Source organism: Corvus hawaiiensis, chromosome 2 (assembly GCF_020740725.1).
Source record: "Corvus hawaiiensis isolate bCorHaw1 chromosome 2, bCorHaw1.pri.cur, whole genome shotgun sequence".
NCBI lineage: Eukaryota > Metazoa > Chordata > Aves > Passeriformes > Corvidae > Corvus > Corvus hawaiiensis.
In genome coordinates this window covers 24700836-24723529 of record NC_063214.1, presented here as the reverse complement: position 1 = coordinate 24723529, position 22694 = coordinate 24700836, and the positions used below count along the sequence as shown (strand labels likewise).

At 36.7% G+C, this 22694-nt stretch overlaps 1 protein-coding gene across 8 annotated transcripts in view; it reads left to right on the top strand.

Annotated features, from left to right (window-relative positions):
• The window catches only part of STXBP5L (syntaxin binding protein 5L), a 190453-nt gene that overhangs the window by 100795 nt on the left and 66964 nt on the right, over positions 1-22694 (top strand). For all 8 annotated transcript variants that reach the window (XM_048293886.1, XM_048293888.1, XM_048293892.1 and 5 more), the window contains exons 6-14: positions 682-745; positions 7643-7726; positions 12503-12626; positions 14193-14271; positions 14452-14606; positions 16177-16249; positions 17503-17650; positions 19221-19288; positions 20469-20509. In XM_048293886.1, coding sequence (XP_048149843.1) covers positions 682-745; positions 7643-7726; positions 12503-12626; positions 14193-14271; positions 14452-14606; positions 16177-16249; positions 17503-17650; positions 19221-19288; positions 20469-20509 — 836 coding nt within the window. The remainder of the gene's footprint in view (positions 1-681; positions 746-7642; positions 7727-12502; positions 12627-14192; positions 14272-14451; positions 14607-16176; positions 16250-17502; positions 17651-19220; positions 19289-20468; positions 20510-22694) is intronic.

The following is a 22694-nucleotide window of genomic DNA, read 5'->3' as shown; positions in this document are numbered from 1 at the left end:
TATACAGGCTTACAAAGGCTCACAAGGATGGGTGTTGTGGCTGAGGAGCCTCACTGAACATGCATTGTGGGTGTAACTGTGTTAGCTGGTCTGAAGATGAGATAAGGCTTTACAGATCAGACAAAGGCAAGATGGTCCATTTCTGAAACCCCACTGCGGTAATGCTAAGAAGCTTCCTGACAGGGCAGTGTAGGTGAGGTTACTGAAACCCTGTCTTCAGTGACATTGGAACTTGGTGAGTCATGCTATCAGTATCTGAAATGAATCCAAGTGAAGACTTTGTAAATCCTTGGCAAATTAGCCTTGAAATGGAACAAGTAGGGAGGGAGGGTCAGAAAGAGATGGAGTAGAGAATAGAAAAGGCAAAAAAGCCATAACAATGAGAGAGGGAAAAAACTACTGTAATAGAAGTTACACTACAGAAGTACTGTAATAGAAGTGAGATTAAAAAAAAAATTAAGGGAGCATTCATTAAGAAGAGAGAATCTTTGCCTATAATGGCAAAAAGGAAATAGAGGAGAACATGAAAAGATACCGATAACTTTACCTTCCCCAGCTGGACTTTTTAGAATTACTTTTAAACCATTGGATGTACATGTAAACACACCTAAAAAACTGAAGTATCTAGCTCTTCGTGCAACAAAAAACATTCTCAGATTTTAATTGATTTTTATCTTGCAGATCCACCAAGACTCACCCTGGCCCAGTTGTACATTTAAGTGACAGCCCAAGAGACGAGGGAAAAGTGAGTACAACCAATGGTATAAAATTTTGCAACATTTCATAGCTTTTATTTGCCTCACTACTCCTTCCTTTTGCTTAGTCACTAATTTTATCACCTACTTTCCTTCTATGTTTGCAAGTGCCATTAACTATTTTACCGTTCTTAAGAAAATTAATTATCTTTGTACAAATTTAATGAGTAAACATTTGTGATACAGACAATATACTGTACTTTGAAATGTATAGCCATCTAAATCGTTCCTGATTAAAAAAGCTTGATTTTGTATAAGTAGGATTTGACTAAAAACCATTTCATGACTTCAGTACTTGGATAAACGTGCTCTTATGAAGGCATTATAGTAAGTTTTCATAAGATAGCAAATATTTTCTTACATGAAAATTATCATGATAATAACCCAGGTTTGGAACTTGCTGCTGTTTGCTATTCTCAACTCTGTTCACAAAGAACTGTCCACAATTGGAAGCCAAACATATAGTCAGAGCATCAGTGTTGTGACTGATACCACCAGGAGGCACAATCAGAGTTGGCTTTATTTGTATGGCAGCTTTTGAAAAATGAAATATGGTTGACAAAAATCCAGTTCTACTGAAGGGGATTTTTTTATGTGTTGCTATTGATTTTTGAGCATTTTGCCTGTGTGGAAAGGGTATTTATTTAACTCTCTCGTTGGTTTTGATCATCTTTAGTAATTGCATTTCAGTGTGTATTTATACAGTACTGCATCTTAGAAATGGTGTATCTATTTGACAGGGTGCCTCACGTAAAAGCTAATAGTTGTTACAAACTAGCAGCAGTTTCAATTTCTGATACGGATATGGGGGATATTATGCTGAAATTATGGGTACCTACAAAAGCACTGGTGACTACAGCTGATTTTCATTTGCATCACTTGTCCTTGGACTTAGCCATATTGCAAGGTGACCTATGTACAAATGGTGCACTTGTGAGCTAACCCTCCAACAACTTCGATGGCATCTCTAAGTGTTTCTGGAAGAATCACAATAGGTCAAGCAATTTAGAATACTATCAAATAAAGTGATTAAACATTATGAAGTGTAGTGTTTCAGCCTCAAACAAGAAGCCATCAAGAAATGCAGTTTAATTATCTATGGCAAAATACCTGGTAAGGATAAAGATTTATCGATGAGGCATCATTCTTGTTTACTGGCCACAGCAGAAGCTGCTGATGACCTACCTAAGGCACACAATGTAGGAGAAAAGGATACTAAAAGAAAAAATGGTCTTGTCAGTAAAGATTTTTTACAGGAATGCCGTGCACTGTCTCCAAACAGAAACCTAAAAATATTTTTCAGCAGAAAGAGAGAAGACAAAAAGGACTCAGGCAAGGGAGTTAAAGGAGAACTGACTTGGAAATACAAATGCTTGTTGCTCAGAGGGTACATGGGAGACATCTGGGCACTGATGAAGTACTAGCATTCCAACAACAACAGCAAAATCAGACAGATGCCTATGAAAAGCAAGCATTGAAATTTTAGGGGGAGAAAGAGTAGAAAATGTAAGCTATACTAAAACCATCCCATTGCAGTTCTTCATATTGTTGATAGGTTGAGGTTGTAAAGAACAAATTGGTGCTAACAAAATACTTGCAGTTTGGCAGAATGTAGAATTGATAGTGTTTACAGGAAGATGTCAGTAAAAGGTACACACAGATGTAAGAGAAGATCCAAGCATTAAATCAAAAGACATAGTTCTAAATAAAAAAATTTCGACAGTAGAGAAATAATTTAAACTACATTTTTCAACTAAGTCTCATTAAACTTTAGTTGAAAGAATGAAGAATGAAATAATCATTATTCAGAATGAGGAAAAAATGAAAAAAACCCAGCTCCTGGGACTTTTGCTGTTCAACATGGTCATAAATAGCCTAGAAAAGAGAGTAAGTAGTGATGTGGTCTGGTTTGCTAGACTTTAGGAGGCTGAGAAACTCAGCAGTAAAATGCCAGGTTAAATACTGTCTTTTGAAGTATATTCAGTGTAAGTGGTGAGAGTTCATACATGTAGGGCAAAATATTTCTGACTTTATATATAAAACAATGGGTCGGAGCTGATGATTACTGTTTGGTATCAAGAGCTTTGAGTGATGATTGATAGCTCAATGGAAAGATCAGCTCAATGCTCAGTAGTGAACAATAAACAAACTCAAAGTTAAGCATTATCTAGAGAAGAACAGAGAACAAAACAAAGCTATTAAAGAAATGCCTTGTTGACCTGCCTGCTGAATACTGAGTATAATACTTGTCCTTCCGTATCTAAAATCAATATAATGCTGAAAGAAATTCAGAGAAGGGACAGGGTTTTCTATATGACAGACAACGTCGTGAGACAGGAAAATTCACTATGGAAAAGACCTGATTGTGATTCCAAGTTTGAAAATCACAGTTGATATTAAGAGGATGGAAACAACTCATAGTCCCTTTCAATACAAAAACTAAAAAGACACCAAATGAAGCTGACAGGTCAGCTTCCAAACAAGCCAATTCAGTACTTCTTCAAATGTGCAATGGGTAGAACCTATAAAACTTTTTCCAAGTTCTGTTGTGTGTGCCAAAAATGCATTGATCTCAAGGAAGACTAGAAAAGTTAATACAAAAGAAATCAATTTGAGAGTAACTGAAGAGGTTTGCTGAATTCTCCTAAAAGGTTCTTAAAGATGAGGTTAAACAGAGCTATGTATAGTTGAGGAGATGGCTGTATTTGAATGAGAAAATTACTTAAGACAGAGAATATGTGAGAGTGTTACAAGTACTTGTTCTCTTCCCATGTTATTTGGTATTTGCTCTTGGCCATTTTAGTACAAGATGGTGTGATAAGTAGACTTTTATTTAATTTAGAAGAGTTATTCTTCGATAAAAGAACTGTTTGAAGATAGTTCTACATACTTTGCTTATCTCCACAGTTCCAAGTTAACCAAAGACCACAAAGAGGTACTGGTGGCAGAAGTCAGACTGCCCACGTCATGATAGGCAGCAGATAAAAGAGTTCTTTGCATATGTTTCAGGAATTAAATCATAGGTACAAATTAGTCATAATCACTACTCAAAATACAGATGTTCTTGTACTCTACAAGAGTATTTCTGTACAAGTACTTTGCAATAGTTCAGTGGTATATTCTTCTCTGGGGTATTAAAAAGTTGTTCACAGACCTGGGGCTGTTTTGCTGAAGTAAGTAAGTATTTCTGCTGTGGACACTGAGTGGTTGAGAGTCCTAAAACATAGTCAGACCTTTCAAAATCTAGGACACTCATAAGATCTCTTTTTGAAAGCCAGGGAAGTTAGTGCTTCACCTTTTTCATTAAGGTCCTTTGAATTCCTAAAAGTTCCAGTTTATATCATTGACTGGTGATTGGGTTCCTTGTGCCAAAAGAGAGAATGTAATTCCAGAAGACTTCTGCCATTCAAAACTTTTCCAGAGTGGCCTCCAGGCAAACTATCTAGGCAAGCTTTGGAGACAAGCCTCTTTTATGAATCTAACAAACTGTGGCTGGAAGACAGACAGCAAAAGAGAATGTAGGCATTTAATGTGTCACTGAAGAACAATTTGGCGACCAAGTGATTAAGTTCATGAAATATAACCTGCCAAATCAATTAATAAGTGTACATTAGGGACAGACTGAAGTGCCCAGATATTTATACGTGGCAGATCTGTAGCAAACATGATTTTTCTTGCTGTCAAAGGAGCAGACATTAACTGCAACGATCTGCAGTTTCCCAGCAAATGGAGAAAGCTTAATAGGCAAAGGTTTAATGTTATTAACTATTAGCTGGTGGGCTAAACTTCCTATCTCTGAGTTCTGAGATCTAATAATACCTAAATACAGTGTGCATTTGGCAGGCTTGTTTGTCTGGGATTTTTTATCCGGCTGTTTTGTGTTACCAGGACAAGGAAGGGGCTTGCTGGCATGTACCAGGATGTAATTAGTTGATTGTAAAAAAGAAATTTCCCGCCATCATCAAAAGCATTTCATGCAGAAAGATTTAAGTCAAAATGTGAAGCAACTCCACTAGACAAGGAAGATCTTGCCAGGACTTCTCTCTCCAAATTCTATCCAGTGTTCTGCTTTTTATGTAACCTAATTAAGCATGAGTAACTAAATGAGGTGCCATGAAATACAAGCTGAAGAGAAATCTTTGGAGTTTTTTCCATCCTGGACTCTTTTTACAGATACTGCTTTTCTTTGGCTATGTTTTCCTCTCTAACTGCATTTATGGATGTTTTAGTCTTTATTACAGAAATAGATCTTGTCTTATAGATCTCCCAAGTGATCACTATGACTGAGAGGAGTGGGAATGTTTTGAGTTTCCTGTGGTTCAGAGAGGTCAGAATCCAGAGCATCATAAATGTCCTGGCAATGAGACTAAACCTATTCACCCAGTTGGAATTGTGACTTTAGTGGTATACCACAGTATTAGTAATAAAGCAGCATGACTACTGTCTGAACGAAAAGAGAGATTCCTGGCTATGCAGGAAATCTCTTTGCCTTTCAATTTCTTCCCTGAAATCACAACACTTTGTAACTTGCAAATCTTTAGTGCAGTTGTGCATTAAGCATTTCAGCAATAGATCAGGTGAAATGCAGCCTCTGATAAAAGGTATTAAACCTTTTAACAATTACCTGGAGTGTGATATCTTTGCAAAAGAGAGTGATAAAAATCAAAAGACCAGCCTGCTTCCCCAGGGAGAAAGGCTTATTAAGAAACAGGGTCGCATACTAAATGCTCTTCAATTCCTTCACTCTTCGGGATATATTTGTACAAAAGCTGAGGTGAGAAGAATATTGGTAGATACAAACTGAACTGGACTACTTTGGTACCCAGCTGTAATGCACAGGTGCAAGTGCTTGTTATGATGACAGTAAGGAGGGCACTCAGACTCCATAACTTACTAAAATATTATTTATTGGAGTTAGTACAAAAAGGATGGTGGGAACCCCAAGCTGTGTAGCACTGGATGAACCTCCAATAAGGGCACGGCATTATCCACTGTGAAGAGGCTTGCCAGCATTTTAGTTTTTGGAGACCTCAAAAGATTTTTTTTTAAAGCCCCATCCATTTCTACTGTCAAGCAGAAGGATGTTCACACAGACCTACTGCCTTACATTAAGATGAAGACAAAGGCACAAAGGTGCTGTCCTTGTCTTTACCAAGTGGGAGCAGAATACAGGGTCCTTTAGAATTAGCAGCCAAGTTTTTCCTGTGGCCAAGGAGTATGTTCAGCACAATGCAGGCCTGAAAGCCAAGTCCTGTGTGCAGCACAACACAGCCCAGCACAGGCCTGCACCTACTCAGGTTAACTGCTATGAGCAGCACTAACTCCTGGATATACAAAAGGCTTCTGTTTAGGATCACTGTGCTAACAGTGAAGGTAGCTGCTGTAAGACACTCCTTTGTTCGTTCTCTCAATGGCAACTTATTATCCCAGAATACCATATGGCATCCTGACACAAGTGCTATCCAGTTAACTCCATGCTTTCTGACTCTACCACAAAATCCCATATGGAGCCATCCAGAGCAAAAATGCTAAGTATTCTGGAATTTCTCCAGGACAGTTTGAATTTTTTTCAGCAGAATAATCCTTCAGGAGCATAATCAGTTATTGTTCCTATTCAGGTATTAAATATATTAACTATAAATCATTTCCAGATTAGCTAATAGATTCCACATAAGGAATGTTCTCCTGGCAATAAAAAGAATCATATCCGGTAGAACTGAGAGTATTCCCAGGCTCTTTTGTAGCACTGTTGATGTATCAGTTATGCTTAACTTGGAAAGAAAGTAATGTTTTGTTTAGCAGCCCAGCCAAATTTCATTTTTAGGACTCGTACAAGCTGAAGTGAGTGATAGCAAAGATGCTGTTAAGGTTTCTCCAACTAAGAGATAATCTTGCCATTCTTCTGCACAAATTCTTTATATAGAAACTGTAAATTCTTGCCTGTGTTCTGTGATATATCTGTTTATAGATGATGAACAACTGCAATTATCATTGCCAGTTGTACAAAATATTCTATCTCAGAAATGTGAGAGTCTGCCAGTTTAGCCACTTCCAGTCTTCATATCCAGAACAGATTCTTAAGAAGACAGATTCTATGGGAAACAGTTTCCAGGACACCTAAATAGGCTAGACATCATGTTGTCCATAAGATCTGAAATTAATTGTGTTCAAATGAAGAGTAACTCTACAGTGCCAGATCAATATTTCACTTCTTTTCAATGGAGACAAGGAGAAATGATTGTTTTCATTCTTATTTTTCTCCTGAGCATTGTTTTTCTTCTCTTTCATCTGTTCAGAAATGTTTGCTGGTATTTCTCTGGTGTGCATGATGATACGACATCCCAGTTCTAGAAGAAGTAAAAAAAGGCATATCAATTAATTTATTTTTAATTATTAGGAAAACAAGCAATTTATTCTCTGCAGGAGGAGTTCTTCAGAATGTTTTAAAGGAATAGCAAGCATAAATTAAAGGAATAGAAGTATCTGAATGAGTTTAATCTGGTGACTCTCTTAGTTTGAAGTTATTTAAGTGGTCTCTTCGGTGTCAAATATGTTTTTCTCCAACAAGGGGCAGGGAAGGTAAGAGCTGGTAGCAACGTGCTACAATCTTTGGTTTTCAGTAGATACACAGTTGAGAAGACTGTCCAGGTGCATAATCACGCAGGGGAAAAAAGGCTGTATAAAGCCCTTTTTTTCCCCCGTATCAGATCTTAAATTGTCAATAATGTGAAGTAATTTATACTAAAAGATAATTTGAAAGCAGGGTATTATGTGTAGGGCAAATTACGATCTTGCACATCACTTTGGTATTTCTTTTTATATTATTCTATATTGATATGTACCTTTTGAATCAGAAAATGTAATTGTGGGTTTTTTCCCTCCTCCAGCTGTTGATAGGCTATGAAAATGGGACTATCGTGTTCTGGGACTTGCGATCTAAAAGAGCTGATCTGAGAGCTTATTATGATGAGGTAAGCAATTTCCATTAATTCAGGAAAGCCATTATTCAGCAGTTTGCCATATGTCTTAACCAAGCAGAGGGATGTTTATCTAAAGGCATTGCTGGTTCTGGAAGTACTGTTTGTGCTATGCTTTTGAGCAAATTACTGACAATAGAAATCAAAGTCTGGAATCCCTAGCTCTGATGCACTAGGCTCTCATGAGTGTACTGTGACACAGAATGACTTCTGCTTGGTTTTGACAAGTTCATCAACTTCTCTGTGGGGATCCTCAGTTGAACAGAGTTTAGCAAGGAGCTGACCTGAGATATAGCTGCAGAAGGAATTATATAATAATCTTCACCAGCTATTTCTAGAACATTCATTATAATGGAAGACTAATTACCTTGTACAGCTGTTGATACTACCTAGTACTTAAGATCTGATTAAACAGTTTTCAAAATTATATTGTTATAGTTATCACACAATTGTCTCTTGTCATTTGTAAGCAGCTTGTATTAACCCCAGATGCAGTTCTTGTATCAATAATCAAGCTGCTTGAAAAATAGATATATTCTTAGCTGTTACGGTTTTAGCACTAGCCCTAGGGAAAAATATTCTTTGTTCTTCCAGTCCTCTAAAGTTCACCATGGATGAATGTGAATACAACTACAGTTGAAGGTAGAAAAGGACATTTTCTTTCAGGTGATCCAGGCAGTAATTGGTTTCCTGTAGTTCTCTTTCCTTCTTCATCTTGTCACCTTGCTATGTATAAGGAGTGTATGCACATTTATTTCCCCTCTAAAAAGCAATCTGAATACATATGAATCCTGCACTCTTTCAGACCTGCTGTCAGAGACACATTAAAACTACTCTGAGCTTCAAGGTTTAGTTTCTGAGCATCAACACAGCAAATGTTTCAAAGGACAGAGTTTGAACAGGCCAGCACTTAAGCCTCGAGACATGGCCACTCAGTTGTCTCTCAGTGACAGTCTGCTTGTGCAAACACTTGTGAAATTGCACCTGTTCTATTACTTAAGGCTGAACAACTTTTTCCTTTTACAGGTCTCCTCGGGAAGGGTGGGGGTGGGGATGTCTGTTCACCCACTGTCCTCTCTTGTACTCAGGATGAGATTGCATAAAGAAGGATCTTCTTAATACTGGTTCCTTTTTTTCTTTTTCATTTTGAGAGAGAATGGGTGGGTGTTGAAAATTTCTCATACAATTTGTTGTTCCACATTTTTCAGTACTGTTTTCAGGAACTATTTTTTGCCTTTTAATCAGTCCCATGCTTTCCTCCTCAGTGGTTATTTGCTGTGTCATTACTCCACTTTGTGCAACTGGTGCTAGCTTCTTATTTACTGAAATAGTTGCAAGATTCTTATTTTGTTTTTAAAAGGATTGTGTGACTAGCCATTTTACTTTATTTCAGACATTCAGGCTCCATATTCATAATGTTCCAGACCTGCTAGGATTCCCTTAGGGAAGCCACTACCCTTAGGGAGCCACTAAAAGGGGTTCCTTTTTAAATCCTGAGTTACATAGGTTTTGTGAGTCACAAATTATTAGTTTGGCATGTGCCACTTGGTATTTAGCAGCAACCCAAATTATCAAGCCTAAATCTCATCTTACGGATTGGCCACCAAAGATCACAGTCCAGAAATCATTGTTCCTGCTCCCCTTCACTATGTTATCTGGACTGATATAAGGCCTGTGTGCCCCACGATGTCTGACCAATCCCTCAGTATTGTTGTGGCACTGAGCCAGAACAATACCAGTTGCAGGGTATCTGTGAAGTCTCAGATAAACTAAGTGTTTATGTGTTCTGTATCTTCATTAAATAAGTGTTCTGTATCTTCATTAAATACTCAAGTGCCTCTTTGCATGAGTTCTGAATAAACTTAATTCACCCTCACTTTTCTTGCTATCATTATGATTTTCATCTCCTCAATGGTGATATGTATGAGCTATTGAGGCCCTTCCAATCAATGCTCCTACACAATGGCCTCTGTAATATCCTTTATAATTTATAAAAGCCTTTATAATTGGCTTTAATTCCTTTTTATAATTTTCTTCAAAAGTTTATTTCTATCAAGGGTATAAGAAGACAGCACACAAACAAGACAGATCTTTCAGATGGTTCTCAAGTTGTTGATAGTTGGCAGACCCAAAAAAACAGCCATCTTGATGTGCAGGCTTTGGAAATTTGTGTCAACCCACATTCAGAGCTGTCTGAAGCAGTAATCATCTTTCATTGCAACACATCTCCAAAATGAAGCTGCAGAGTTCTCAGAGGCATTTGCCAAATGGCTTCTCCATACCTTTGTCTAGCACCGTGCCACTATGGAAGTATCAAATTGGACATGGTGCTTGCTGTAATGGTCCTGCAGTACTACGAACACAAAGGGGTTTTAGCATTCAAACAGTAAGATGGGACAAGCATTGTTCTCGTTCAAAATATGATTAAAAGGGGTACTGAAGACCCTCAGTGGAGAAGGTTTGTGGTTGGGAGGGAACTGAAATGGTGTTAGGCATGCTTAATTTTAGTACATGCTGAGTATGAGAGAAGATGGAATGTGTATGCAACCACCGTGGGTATTGCAGAAGGAGAAACACCCAATCTGGAGTGAGATGCTGTACGTGCATACACTGTGCGAACATTCACATGAGTCACCCACCATGATGAACTCCTGTTCTAAGCAAATAACTGCTCCTTTTGTGTGTGGATGCTAAAGAAGTGGATCAGAATGCTAGACATGTTTTAGCAGAGAGACAATTCGGGATTTGTTCAGGACCATCTTTCAGAATTACTCGTGACTCACAGCTGAGACCTCCAAAAGAGTTTCTGGTTCTCTTGCCCATTTTGGGGCAAAGTCTAACAGGTCAGTGTGAGTTGCTGCTTTGCCACCTGTCTGTGACAGGACCGTCCCACCTCAGCTCCGCTCCATGGGAGGTTTACACTGGCAGGTGGCACCTGGTTGCTGAGAGGGGCAGTTTAACAAGCAGCTCAGTACAGTTCTTAGCTAGTTACTAGCTCCTGCTCAGACACAGTCAGTGACTGTAACCATGTGAAATGTTTCTAAGTGTGATAACACGTCAAAACCAGATTGAAATTTGGCATGATAGCAAGCATGAATGAGCTCATGTCAGAATTAATTTGCATGAGGATAGACGTGCCTTCAGTGTAACTGAAGCAGCGCTCCCCACAGAGCTAAGGTTCTTCTACCTGAGGGACAACATTGGACTCTGCATGAACCATCTTTCTGTGTTGTCTTTTGTTACTTCCGTTAGAGTTTGGTTTCTGCTGCTTATTCAAGAGGAATTGTGTACCACCCCCCTCTCTGGAAGGTAGAAGTTTGAGTGATATGTCACAAAAAAATAAATACCTAGAGTTCAAATTTTTCAGCTCCTTTTTGGCACAACTTCTTTACTAGTGTGTTAATCAAGCATTCGTATACAAGGCATGTCAGATTCCTGTTAAAATATCTAGGTCATCTTAATGCAAAGACTCATTGTGACTCTGCTGTCCAGCCCCAGGAGCTGAGTAAAGCTTTGGTAAAGGGTCACAGCCCTTTTGTTGATTGCTTCTGATACTGTCTCCAGACTATGAGCTGTAACCAACCATAACAATCAATATAATTATTAAAAGAGGAAAACCAACAGGGAGTTTTAAATAGTGACCAGTAGCACTTAAGCAAAATTGATATGAACAGCTGCAATGCTGAGTTATGAATACCCGGGCATGATTTTAAGTCATTTGAATAAAATCGGGCTATATGCAACTGTAAGTGCATGCAAGGCCTTAGCATTTCCTGGGTTGAAAAAAAAAAGTAAATTTATTAAGCTGCATTCAAAAATAGATCTCTTTTATTTACATTTACATAAAATTATATTGTGGTTTTTTGCTATTTAGCAGTGAACATTTTTGGAAAGGATATGGATTCAAGGGAGAATTCTGTGACTTTGTGCTTCTGAGGAGAGTGTGTGAGAAACTGGTATGCAATGAATGTTTTGTCAGAATATGGCTTTTGTTAGTTTCCAGCACATATCAGGGAAATTGAAGGATTTACACCGTTATCCTTTCAGATAGTTTGATGTAACTGTGGATATTTTCAGTCAGTTCCACTAATTATGCACAAAATACTGAGAATCATGTACGTAACATTCCTCGTGTAGTGTGCATAAAGGAGTGTGATACTCCCCTTCTCTGATGCACTACCTGTTCCAAAACTATCTTACATCATTGTTTTGGTAATTTTCTCTATCAGTGAAATGGTCCTGGATTAATCTTTAGTGTTTTGGTTTTGACATGAAACATCTCAGATTTCTGTGGACTTGCTCTGCAACTTTAGTATGTGAGAGTATGTGTGGAAATAATCCAAGAGCGGTGTATTACTTCCTCTGGGGAGGACTCTGCGCGTTGTATGTTACCTGTAAAGATTTTTACACAAAATTCCTTCTGTGTAAATTTGCCAGATTAAATGCTTCTAAGGAGAGCTATCAGACATATTACAACTGCATTGTATGTCCCTTGTTCTTACACTTTTACCTTAATACCCTTTTCCTTCAATTTCAGCCTGATTCAGTACAGGCTTTCCTACATTATTGTGTTACATTAGCCTTTATGATGAAATGTGGATTACAGCCATACGTTTCTAAAAAGTGATGGTAGTGGACTTTAGACAAACAAGAACCATCCAGCTGTTGATATACCATTAGAATAATATAATCTGAAGTCATACATTAAAATATCAGAGGTGTAAACACTGTATTCCATTCCAGTCTCAAGTTCTTCTTTCACTTCTGTAGGCTATTCATTCTGTTGCTTGGCATCATGAAGGGAAACAGTTCATGTGTAGTCACTCTGATGGCAGCTTGACCCTATGGAATCTGAAAAGCCCTAACAGACCGTTCCAGACCACAATTCCACACGGTAATTCTGATAGTTAAAATGTGTAACTAAGAAGCCATACAGTGTTCTCAATGCTAATATGTATGTTTATTTCATTTTTTCATTGTCGCTCAGATGTTGCTTCTTGCATAAATATTTTGATCTGCAAAGTAGCTGCAAATTATTGTAAAAATCAGTAACTTAGATGAAACTTTTTATTTTAACTGGTGTCATAAATACCTCCTTCTGATTAATTTACTCTAATATCTTCTATCCAATTCCTTTTAAGAGTCTACTGCTGGTCTGTGAGACCCTCAGGCTATGGGATTTTCACATTTCTTTCTTTTATAGTTTGTACATAGGGGCTTGTATGTGCAATTTTCAGAACAAATTGATACGTTTTGTGCAAGGTACTGTGGTGTTTGTCATGGGGATGGTACAAGGCTTCCCAAATAACTGCAATGAAGAATTTAAAGGAGCCATATTAAGAGATGGCTATATCTTTTATGGCTGGGACTTCATATGAAGTTACTTCCTACAAATTAGGTAAAAAAATACTGACACCATTGTAAATCAATACATCACTAAAAAACCTGAATGGGTGGAGAGAGAGGAAGAAGAGGAAGTCAAGATCTAAGTAGCCCCAAAAGGATTTAGCATTTTCTTCATTTTCTTCTGTTTTATCATTTTTAGTCATAGAATTTTACAACATTAGAAGGGACCTCTCAGATGTCAACCGGTCAGACCATCAGATCAAAACAGGCCTGATTTAATGAGCAAACTCAGGAGACTGAGCACTTGAACACTTCCAGCAACAAATTGCACAACCTCTCTGGGCAATGCCTTTCAGTATTTAATGACCCTTGTGGCATAATTTTTTTTGTTAATATCTAACCAGAATTTTCCATGCCACAGCTTGTGTTCTTTATCTCCCATCATATGACTGTGCACCTTTGAGAAAAGTCTGGATCCATCTACAGTGTCCTCCAGTCAGGAGGACTTGTAGCAACGACAACTTGCTGTTGTCAAAAGCAAGCACAGACTTTCCAAAGCAACGAACCCAAAATGGGTATTTTTTTTTAGTTTACAAGTGACTTTTCTCTGATTGGAAGTACTGAGCCATAATTAACCAAGAACTAATGAATTTCAGTTGTATGGTTCATTTAATTTTATCACTCAACTAGTTACACTCCAAAGCATGTAATATTTTGTCAGCAATAGGATTTAAGTCAAGCTAAAAACGGCTTAGGAAAAATTAAGCTGTTTCTGGTCATTACGTGGTCAGAAAAAAAGGCATATAATTAGGCTAATTCATTCATTATTAGTTAAGTGTCATACTCAGAAATCTGCATGGTTTATAGATGTCTTTGAAGTGTGTTCTATGGTTCTTGAGATGTATGTGGCAGTAAAAACACAAAGACATAATAAATGTAATTAATTTAGACAAATGCATATTTTATGGAAATAGGAGCTGATACTCCTTATCTTTTGTAGCTTTAAAGTTCCTTTTTTTTGTTGCTTATACAGTTGTTTCAATGTATATGTTTTAGTTTGATAGTTCAATTTCATGATGTTTTGATAGATTTTTCATGTTCTTTCTTTCCTTAGGAAAAGTTCAAAGAGATGGAAAAAAACCTGAATCTTGTAAACCAATTCTTAAAGTAGAGTACAAGACCTGTAAAAACAGGTTTGTTTTTAATTCTGTAATTAACTCAAAATTGCATTCCTGAGTTTAAGTCCTTTTAGAATCTTTTCCTGCATTCTTTTTACAGAGCTATTTATTATTATTTGCAGACTCTAAACCTATAATGTAAACTTGTATGTACTATGTAGACTTACAATTATTATGTTGGGTTTTTTAATACAGTGAACCATTTGTGATATTTTCTGGTGGATTGTCATATGATAAGCCTTGTCGAAGACCAAGTTTAACAATCATGCATGGGAAAGCAATTACAGTTCTTGAAATGGATCATCCTATAGTTGATTTTTTAACTCTTTGTGAAACCCCATATCCAAATGGTGAGTTTATTGGGAAAAATACAATTATGGAAAATATAAGCAAAGCGATCTTTCCTCATACATTAATCCCATTCCAGGGACTTCCATCCTCATATTTGTCTTCATCTGAAGAAAACTATATAACTGAAAGTACCTGAAACTTGTTTGCATTCTCAGTGTAGGAAGGAAGTAGTGAGTGGACAATAAAGCATGCATAAATCTCCACTTACAGGATTGAAACCCGTGGGCTAGTGTGAGAAAACATTGCTATTAATCAAAGATAGGTGCTTATATTTCTGAAATTTTTCATCATTTACAGCTTGCTAAGTTATTGAAATTAAACTGTCACTTACCTGCAAAAAAGTTCGTACACTTCAGCATGAAATGAACTGTTAAAAATGTTTGCTGCATATTGTGGGGCTGCCAAGTTCTGAAATATGTTGTCAGAAAGTTCCAGGGTGTAAATTAAGAAAAGCTGTAAGTCAAAAAGGAACTAAATGTAGCATTTTAAGCCCTCAAGCAGAAAAGTAAAATAATTCTTATATACGTAGCTAAATCAAGTACATATTGAAAACTGCTAGTAAAGTGCATATGTGTTTCAGTGTCACAAATAAATTTAATTTTCTGTAATCAGAGTTGGATTGGGCCTTCATTTAGCTGTGTCATATACTTCCCAGTACTAAGGATTTGTAGCACCTTCCCCTGCTCACAGACTAATATTTAAACATTTTGGTTTAACCTGTGTTATTCATAGCCTTGTTTAAAAACAGGCAGCAAATATTGTGCATTCATAGCAGGACTGAAGGGAAGATGAATCAGTTGCTCTCATTTACTCGTCCTTTTGGCATTGCCCATTTGAACAGTTTATTCTGAGCTTGCATGTGCTGGAATGATTTGCAGCTGTTGAAAAGAAATTCATAATTTCACATTTTTATTTTTTTTTTAATAACTTATCCTATGTAAACTAATATACTCTATGCATCAAGGGAAGCATTTATTTGTCATTTTAGTTCTTTAGTTTTGATAAATAAGAGAACTGTATAAAAAACCAAACCATATAATCTCCTAAAGAGTGCGGGAGGAAATGGTGTGTTAGTATCTGAATTGAACACAGCAGACTTACAGGATTCCTTGGAAATATTCCCCTTGAATCACCTCAGAAATGGGGGCCTTGTGTGTCATGAAGTGTCCTGCACAGTCTGTTTCTGAAGAGCAGTTGTTCACAGTAGAAGTATTACTTCTGGACAGCAAAAATACTTTTTCTGTTTAATGATGGGATTCAGCAATGCAATGATACACACAACTTATTCATATCCTATTTCTTTACTTTCATCATAGCATCATGCTGGCAGGCTATAATATTCCAATTCTTCTTCTGCTTTGTGTATTTGTCAACACTACTATCCAAAAGTAATTTCTTACTTCCTTTCTGGCCCTGGTTTCCAGCTATGTCTGGTTTGTGCATGTCAGGAGTTTATACCTCAAAGCTTTAATATACTGCGAAAGTTAAAAGGACATAAATATTACTTGCTTGCTTAAAATGGCTTATAGGAGAACTCCATGTCTTTTATACTTGATTCCTTGCTTACAGAATTTCAAGAACCCTATGCTGTAGTTGTGCTTTTGGAAAAAGATCTCATTGTCGTTGACCTGACACAAAGCAAGTAAGTATAAAATTTTGTATGAAGCTATTTGTGTATTTAACTGTCTAGTAAATTATCATAAAATTCCAAATGTTATCGTGCAATATCATTTTACTATCCAAAATCATTCACTCTTGGAAATAACTCTTGCTAAATATGTACTTCCACCTTAAGAGCTAAGTTCACCTAATGAACAGGAACTTAGGATAATATTTGTTCTTAAACTTTGGGATAAATCTACATCTTCAGTTCCTTCAGCACAGCCCTCAAACATTCATTCAACACCAGAGTTAAATAATACTTGAACACGTACGTGTTTTGGAAATAAGATTCAACAGCTACTTTTATGCATGTCTAGTTTCAGTATCTTAATAAATAATGGCATTGTTTTATCTGGATATACAGAATTACTTCATGATCCAGTTGCTGGTTTAAATGAAAAATAGTTCTTCCATATCAGAATCCATGTTCCTATCAAAGTAAAGCATAATTCAGTTCTTATTTATTTTGTTCTGCCTCCAACACTACCAGTAATGTACATCCCCATTCACACTGGTTAACTAGGAACAGATTTGGCTGTCAATATATTGAAAAATGTTAAGTGAATCATATTCAGATCTCACTTACTTTAAAGAATAATTCAGATGATCTTGCCAGTGTAAAATGGACATGACTGAAATCAGAACCAAATTTTCTATATTTTTCAGTTGTGAATAACTTTGTGTAATGTGCCAAAGTGAGGTTTTCCTCCTTTTCAGGCTGTTCAAACTGATGGAAGTGAGAATTAAACTGAGATCTACTCATCTGTTATTGCAATTTTTCATTGTATAATCAGTAGTCTACCAACCCAATCAGCTAGGATGTTGAATATAAAATCCACAGTTGTAAAAGTAGTTTGGAGTTCATAGTATATATCATATCCATGAACCTGAAACTTCTAGAAAATGTGTCACTTCTGTATAAATAAGATTTTGAGATGTTAGAAAAAAATTAGCTCTTATTCATTCATACAGGTAGCCCTATTAGCCTTAGGGACTGTATGTGTAACAAGAGGATTCTTGTCCAAGCAGTGGAATTTTTATGTCTTTATTTGGGTAACTATACATTATTACTGATACTAAAAGACAATACATAAGTTTCAATAAATAAGGGAAAATACATGTAATTAGTAGTGATTTTACTTAGATTCTGCTATATACTTTAATATAAGAATATGTTTTATTCTATGGCTCAGCGTGTCACAGTGCTTCTAATAAATTGTCTTCCTTAACTAGTTTTCCAATCTTTGAAAATCCATATCCTATTGACATTCATGAGTCACCTGTTACCTGCACAGAATATTTTGCGGACTGTCCTCCAGATTTGATCCCTGTACTCTATTCTGTAGGAGCAAAACATAAAAAGCAAGGATACAGTAATAAGGTAAACAAAACCAATACTCTTTTTTTAAGCAAAGAAAGTAGATGTATAACCTATGTTTTTGTGACATCTTACCAAATTATTTTTGTTTTACTTCTTTAATAATCACTTTAAGGTTAGTCCAACCAGCAACTTAGCAGCCTGATTACAGTCCAGTATTTGTCCCTCAGAAACATGACCACTTAAGCAGAACCTTTAATTGCCATTATACAGAACTTAATCATTAAGATGCTGGAGTTATTCCAGATCAGATTGGGTTAAAGGGAGCCATCAGTGTACAATTCAAATTTGTATGGATAGGTTCTCTCTATCAAAGAAAAAAGTGAAAGCATTATAACTGAAAGACAAAGCAGAAGATGTTCAGTAAGAGTTGACAGCATGTCTGTGAGATTTGTTATTAAATAGGGATATTAATAACTATTTCTCTGAGCTACCAAAGTCTTATCATAATGTTTTAGAAATAGGAAAAGCTGCAGAAAGTAGAAGAAGAAATGCAATTAATTTATAAATGTCAAGCTTTAAACTTGTTTATGTTTTGGCTAGAACTAATATATTTTAATAAATAAAGTAGAAAAAAGTACTGGGTAAACAAGTCAGACATCATCAGTTTTCCATTCAAATCAACAGAAGTACTCTCCTTGGAGCTGGCTTGTTTTCCATTGACTCAGAAACTGAATCCTCTCTACTTCTTTTGGATCTTGGTTTGGAAAAGTGCTTCAGAAAATATTTTATTTCTCTTATTTAAATCTACCCTTACCTCATACACTTTGCCACACCTACCTGTATTCCCTGCATCCTCTATTGTCTCCTTGCTTTATTTGTGCACATACAAATAAACACTCTGAAGGCAGGTAGTCACTCATATGCCAGCCAGCCATTTCTGTACCCACAAGCAGCCACTCCATGTATCCACACAAACAAGTCGGTGCTCCCAGTTTTTTCCAGCCACTCATACTCTGCGCGCATCCTGACCCACTCTGCACATATGTCACCCTCTACATCCTGTATCCATACATGCCAGGGCTTTAGGCACAGGACAGCATTCTGCTCAACCAGCCTAGACCAAGAGAATGGGAGTTTTGCCATCAGTAAACAAAAGGCAAGGAAGAGATGATGATCTCATATGTTCTGTAAAAGTTATCTCATGGCATCATGCTCTGATTCTTGTTTCTGGGCCAGCTTCTTCAGTGGTCTTTGTATTCAAGATAAATTCTCGGTCTATTCAGTGTTGTATAGAAACTCCAAGAGACAAGCCATCTCCAAAGACCAGAAGAATTGTTTATTACTTCTCCCTCTCATTCCTGTTTTAGACTGTTGACTGTTAGCTGGGGGGAAATATTTTAATAGCATAAAACATTAAGTGATAATATAAAAGTGTTACTAAGTTTCCAACGCCTGAATTGATGACACGAAAATGTTAATAAACTGTAAAAGCCTTGAATTACACATATTTTTGTTCTTTTACAAGTTGTATTGCTTTCTGGGGGAAGATGATGTCTACTCCTGAATTTAAAAATGAACCAAACAAGGTTCATCAGAATAAGTTGTGATCTCTGTACTTTTTTTTGTTTAGGAGTGGCCCATCAGTGGTGGAGCATGGAACCTTGGAGCTCAGACATATCCTGAAATCATTATTACAGGGTGAGAATGAGACTGGGGATTGGTACTTCTAAAGTATTTGCATCTACTCCTTTTGGTTGTGGGTTAGCTATAGACAAGAGTTGAGACTTCACAGTGTGTGCATATCCTGGCTCTTCATTTGAGCAGTGTCACCATAGAAATTCTCTTTTCCTGTAGAAAACAGAACCTTGGTACCCAGGGATGAGCTACCATTAAGAATTGCCATTTGAGGCCCCACTGTTAGACAGCAGCACTTGTGAAGGTGAAGTCTTGGGAAAGAAAAATGTATTGCAAGAGAATATATTGGCCTTGAAGGTCATGGAGAATAGCTTAAAAAAGGGGAGCAGCTGGTCTTCTATACCTGTTGTCCCTTGGCCTTCTGGGGACTTCGTATATGGGGACAGTTTGGGAATTCATTTTAATACCCAGCATTAGTGAGGGTGTGGTGCACTGGGATGAATTTCACCTTGTGGGTGAAGAAACAGAGCAAAAAGGCCTAGAAAGGCTCAGATGGCAGTAGGAGCCCCATGAGCAGTGCCTGATGGATTCCCAAGGGCCATACTGTGAAACAGAAGGCATTCAACTAAGATGCATGATCGGTTTTCCTCTGGTCTCAGTCATATATTTGATAAGTTGTTACTATCAATGATACTAAAAACCTGTTCATAAAAATAAGGTTATGATGTGTGCAGTAGTGCAAGAAGGTGATGAAGGGATCATTCTCGTTGTAAACACAAGTGTCTCCTTTCTCCAGCTTTACTTGAGGGGTTTAATGTTAATAAAAAGAACACAGTTGTAAAGTATCAAGCAAAATAAAGTTACCCTCTGTCCTTCCAAAATTCACTGTACATGGCATTTTTAGAGTGCATAGGCTTGATGCTGGCCCGCTGCAAAACCAAAAGTGCTGTGACTTAAACTCATTATTACTATGGGAAGTGATTTCTTCTTGTTGTAATCTTGAAATTCACTGGGGGCTTAGTTCTCTGCAGGAAATGCATAAAAATATTTTATTAACCAAATGAAATTCATAACAAAATATTTTCTTATGGTTGTATGTATGTCTTTAATATATTGTCAGTAAGTTAAAGAGAGTTACATGAGCAAAATGAGTTTTTTCTGCTATATTTATTAGTCACTGAAAGTAGATGATGTTTTAGAATTGCATTTTGTTTTAACACATTTAATTTTTATATTTTTTAAGCCATGCAGATGGATCAGTAAAATTTTGGGATGCTTCTGCCAGTAAGTTTCTAAAGTTCACTTTTATATAATGCTGACAAATCACACAAACACACATTTATATATAAAACAGGATACTTAACAGGTTGAGTAGTAATACTGGGGCTGATATAATTAAGAAAAAGGAGTGAAATTAAGAAAATCTTTATTAAGTTAAGGGAAAAAATGCTGGTAATGAGCTATATTAGGCAGAAATGGGTGACGAATAACTCAAAATCCAACATACCAAAACCTATGAAAGATGAAGTGTTGGTAAAAAAACCTTAGGACACATTCTTCTTGTGTGTCTAGAAGAGAAGGCTCAATTAGATCTAACATTCAGCTCCAATTCTCATGTCACTTCTATACTGAGTACAACAAAGTCTTCTTTATAGCTAAGTAAAAATAAAATATTGAAAATATGAAATACATTTATACACTTCAATACATGTTTAATCTGGTGAGGGTGAATCTTTTCTTGTCCAGTCTCAAATCCCAGGAAATAACTGGGAAGCATTACCATTCATCCTAGCAGGAAAAAGCTTCAGAATATACTTGTTCATACAATCTAGCTGTAACTGCACATATCAGCACATAGCATTTTCCCCTACAGAAAATACATATAGTATTTATTAGTAAAATATATTTATTAAAATGCCCATACACTTTTATTGAAATTTAAAATATTCTGCTTCAAATAATGTGACAGTGCTTCCCCAAAGTTCCTTTAGAGCTGCCTTGTATTCTTGTCTCTTCGGTGGTACAGGGATTAATATCACTCTTTTATGGGGTATCAGCCTCTTAAAGAAAAGAGAGTGTGAAAGAAAATTTTGGGTGAAATGTTAGGCAGAGAGAGATTTAATATGATCCTAATAACCAGTCTGTAATGGGTGCCAAGATCATAGAGTATGGCATACTTAAACTACCTGCTAGTTCCACATGGTGCCACAGAATTATAATTATTAATAGTCCTACCATTTCCAGCCAAACATGGGGGATGTTGACAAGTTTTTAATGTCAGCTAAACCTGACTTTGTCAGGTACTTCCCTTTTTGCCTAATACCAAATATTTTTACACAGGATGGACAAGGTAAAAATGAGGATTTCCAAAGCCTCATTTCACAAAGATATATTAAATAGGAACAGCAACTGAACATGACCATGGGTTGGTTTTTTATTATGGAATTTGTCTGTTTGGAAACTGTGGAAAAACAGACGCATGCCACTCAGAGTTTACGTCTTCCAGTAACTTCAAGTTATGGTGAACACCAAAAAACCCATAATCAAATGAGGTCAACAGTTTATCTGCAAAGAAAGAAGTCTGTGAGAGCTTTAATATGAACAAAAGTAGGATAATTAGTTTTATTTAGAGAAGTAGAGTGAGACATTAGACTTTGTCTTGTGAATATTTTGTTTTTAACAAGAATCTGCAAATACGGGCACTAAAGTTAGGGTGAAACAATACAGACTGTTGGAAGACCACAAGGCATTTAGTGTATGTACTGCACAGGAAGCAGTGTGCTAGTTATTCCTTCTAGAATTCTGGCAGAAATGGGAAAAGAAAAATACCTCTCATAGGGAATATAACCATAACCCCCTAATCAATATATACATGCTGCAATAGGAATTTTTCTTAACATTAAAAGCTTGATAATGATGAGATGATCATGAATATTCACAATCTCTTCAACAATAATGGTATTTTCAGTACATGTCTGATGTCCTGGTCCTAGTCCTGCTTTTCAGGGCATGTACTGTGTTTCTTATGCCATACTTGGTACTTCGTACTTACAAGGTTTTGATTATTACAAAGTTCTATTGTTTATATTATTTACAAGGTGTTAACCTTTTTAATGGAGTTCTAAGTTCATTTGAGATTTCCCAGCAAACATAATATCCTACTGGTATTTGAAGGCACAAAATACTTTGCTTTTAGACATATTTTAATTGTGTCATCTTGTATCTGAAAGCACAGATTTGTGGCAGACAGAGAATTGCTAAGCCACTGGAGCTGTTTTCTGAATGTATCTTAATTCAAAAGCCATTGCTGTTTCTTATTTGCCCTTAGAGAAGGCACAGAAGGCACTAGGTACAGATGGTACCCAGTAATTCAGAGAAGCATGGAAGACTTGTCTTGTACTCTGCCCTATGATTCTATAATTCTTCCAGTCCTAGTGTGCATGGACTCATGATGCCTGATTTGAAGTGC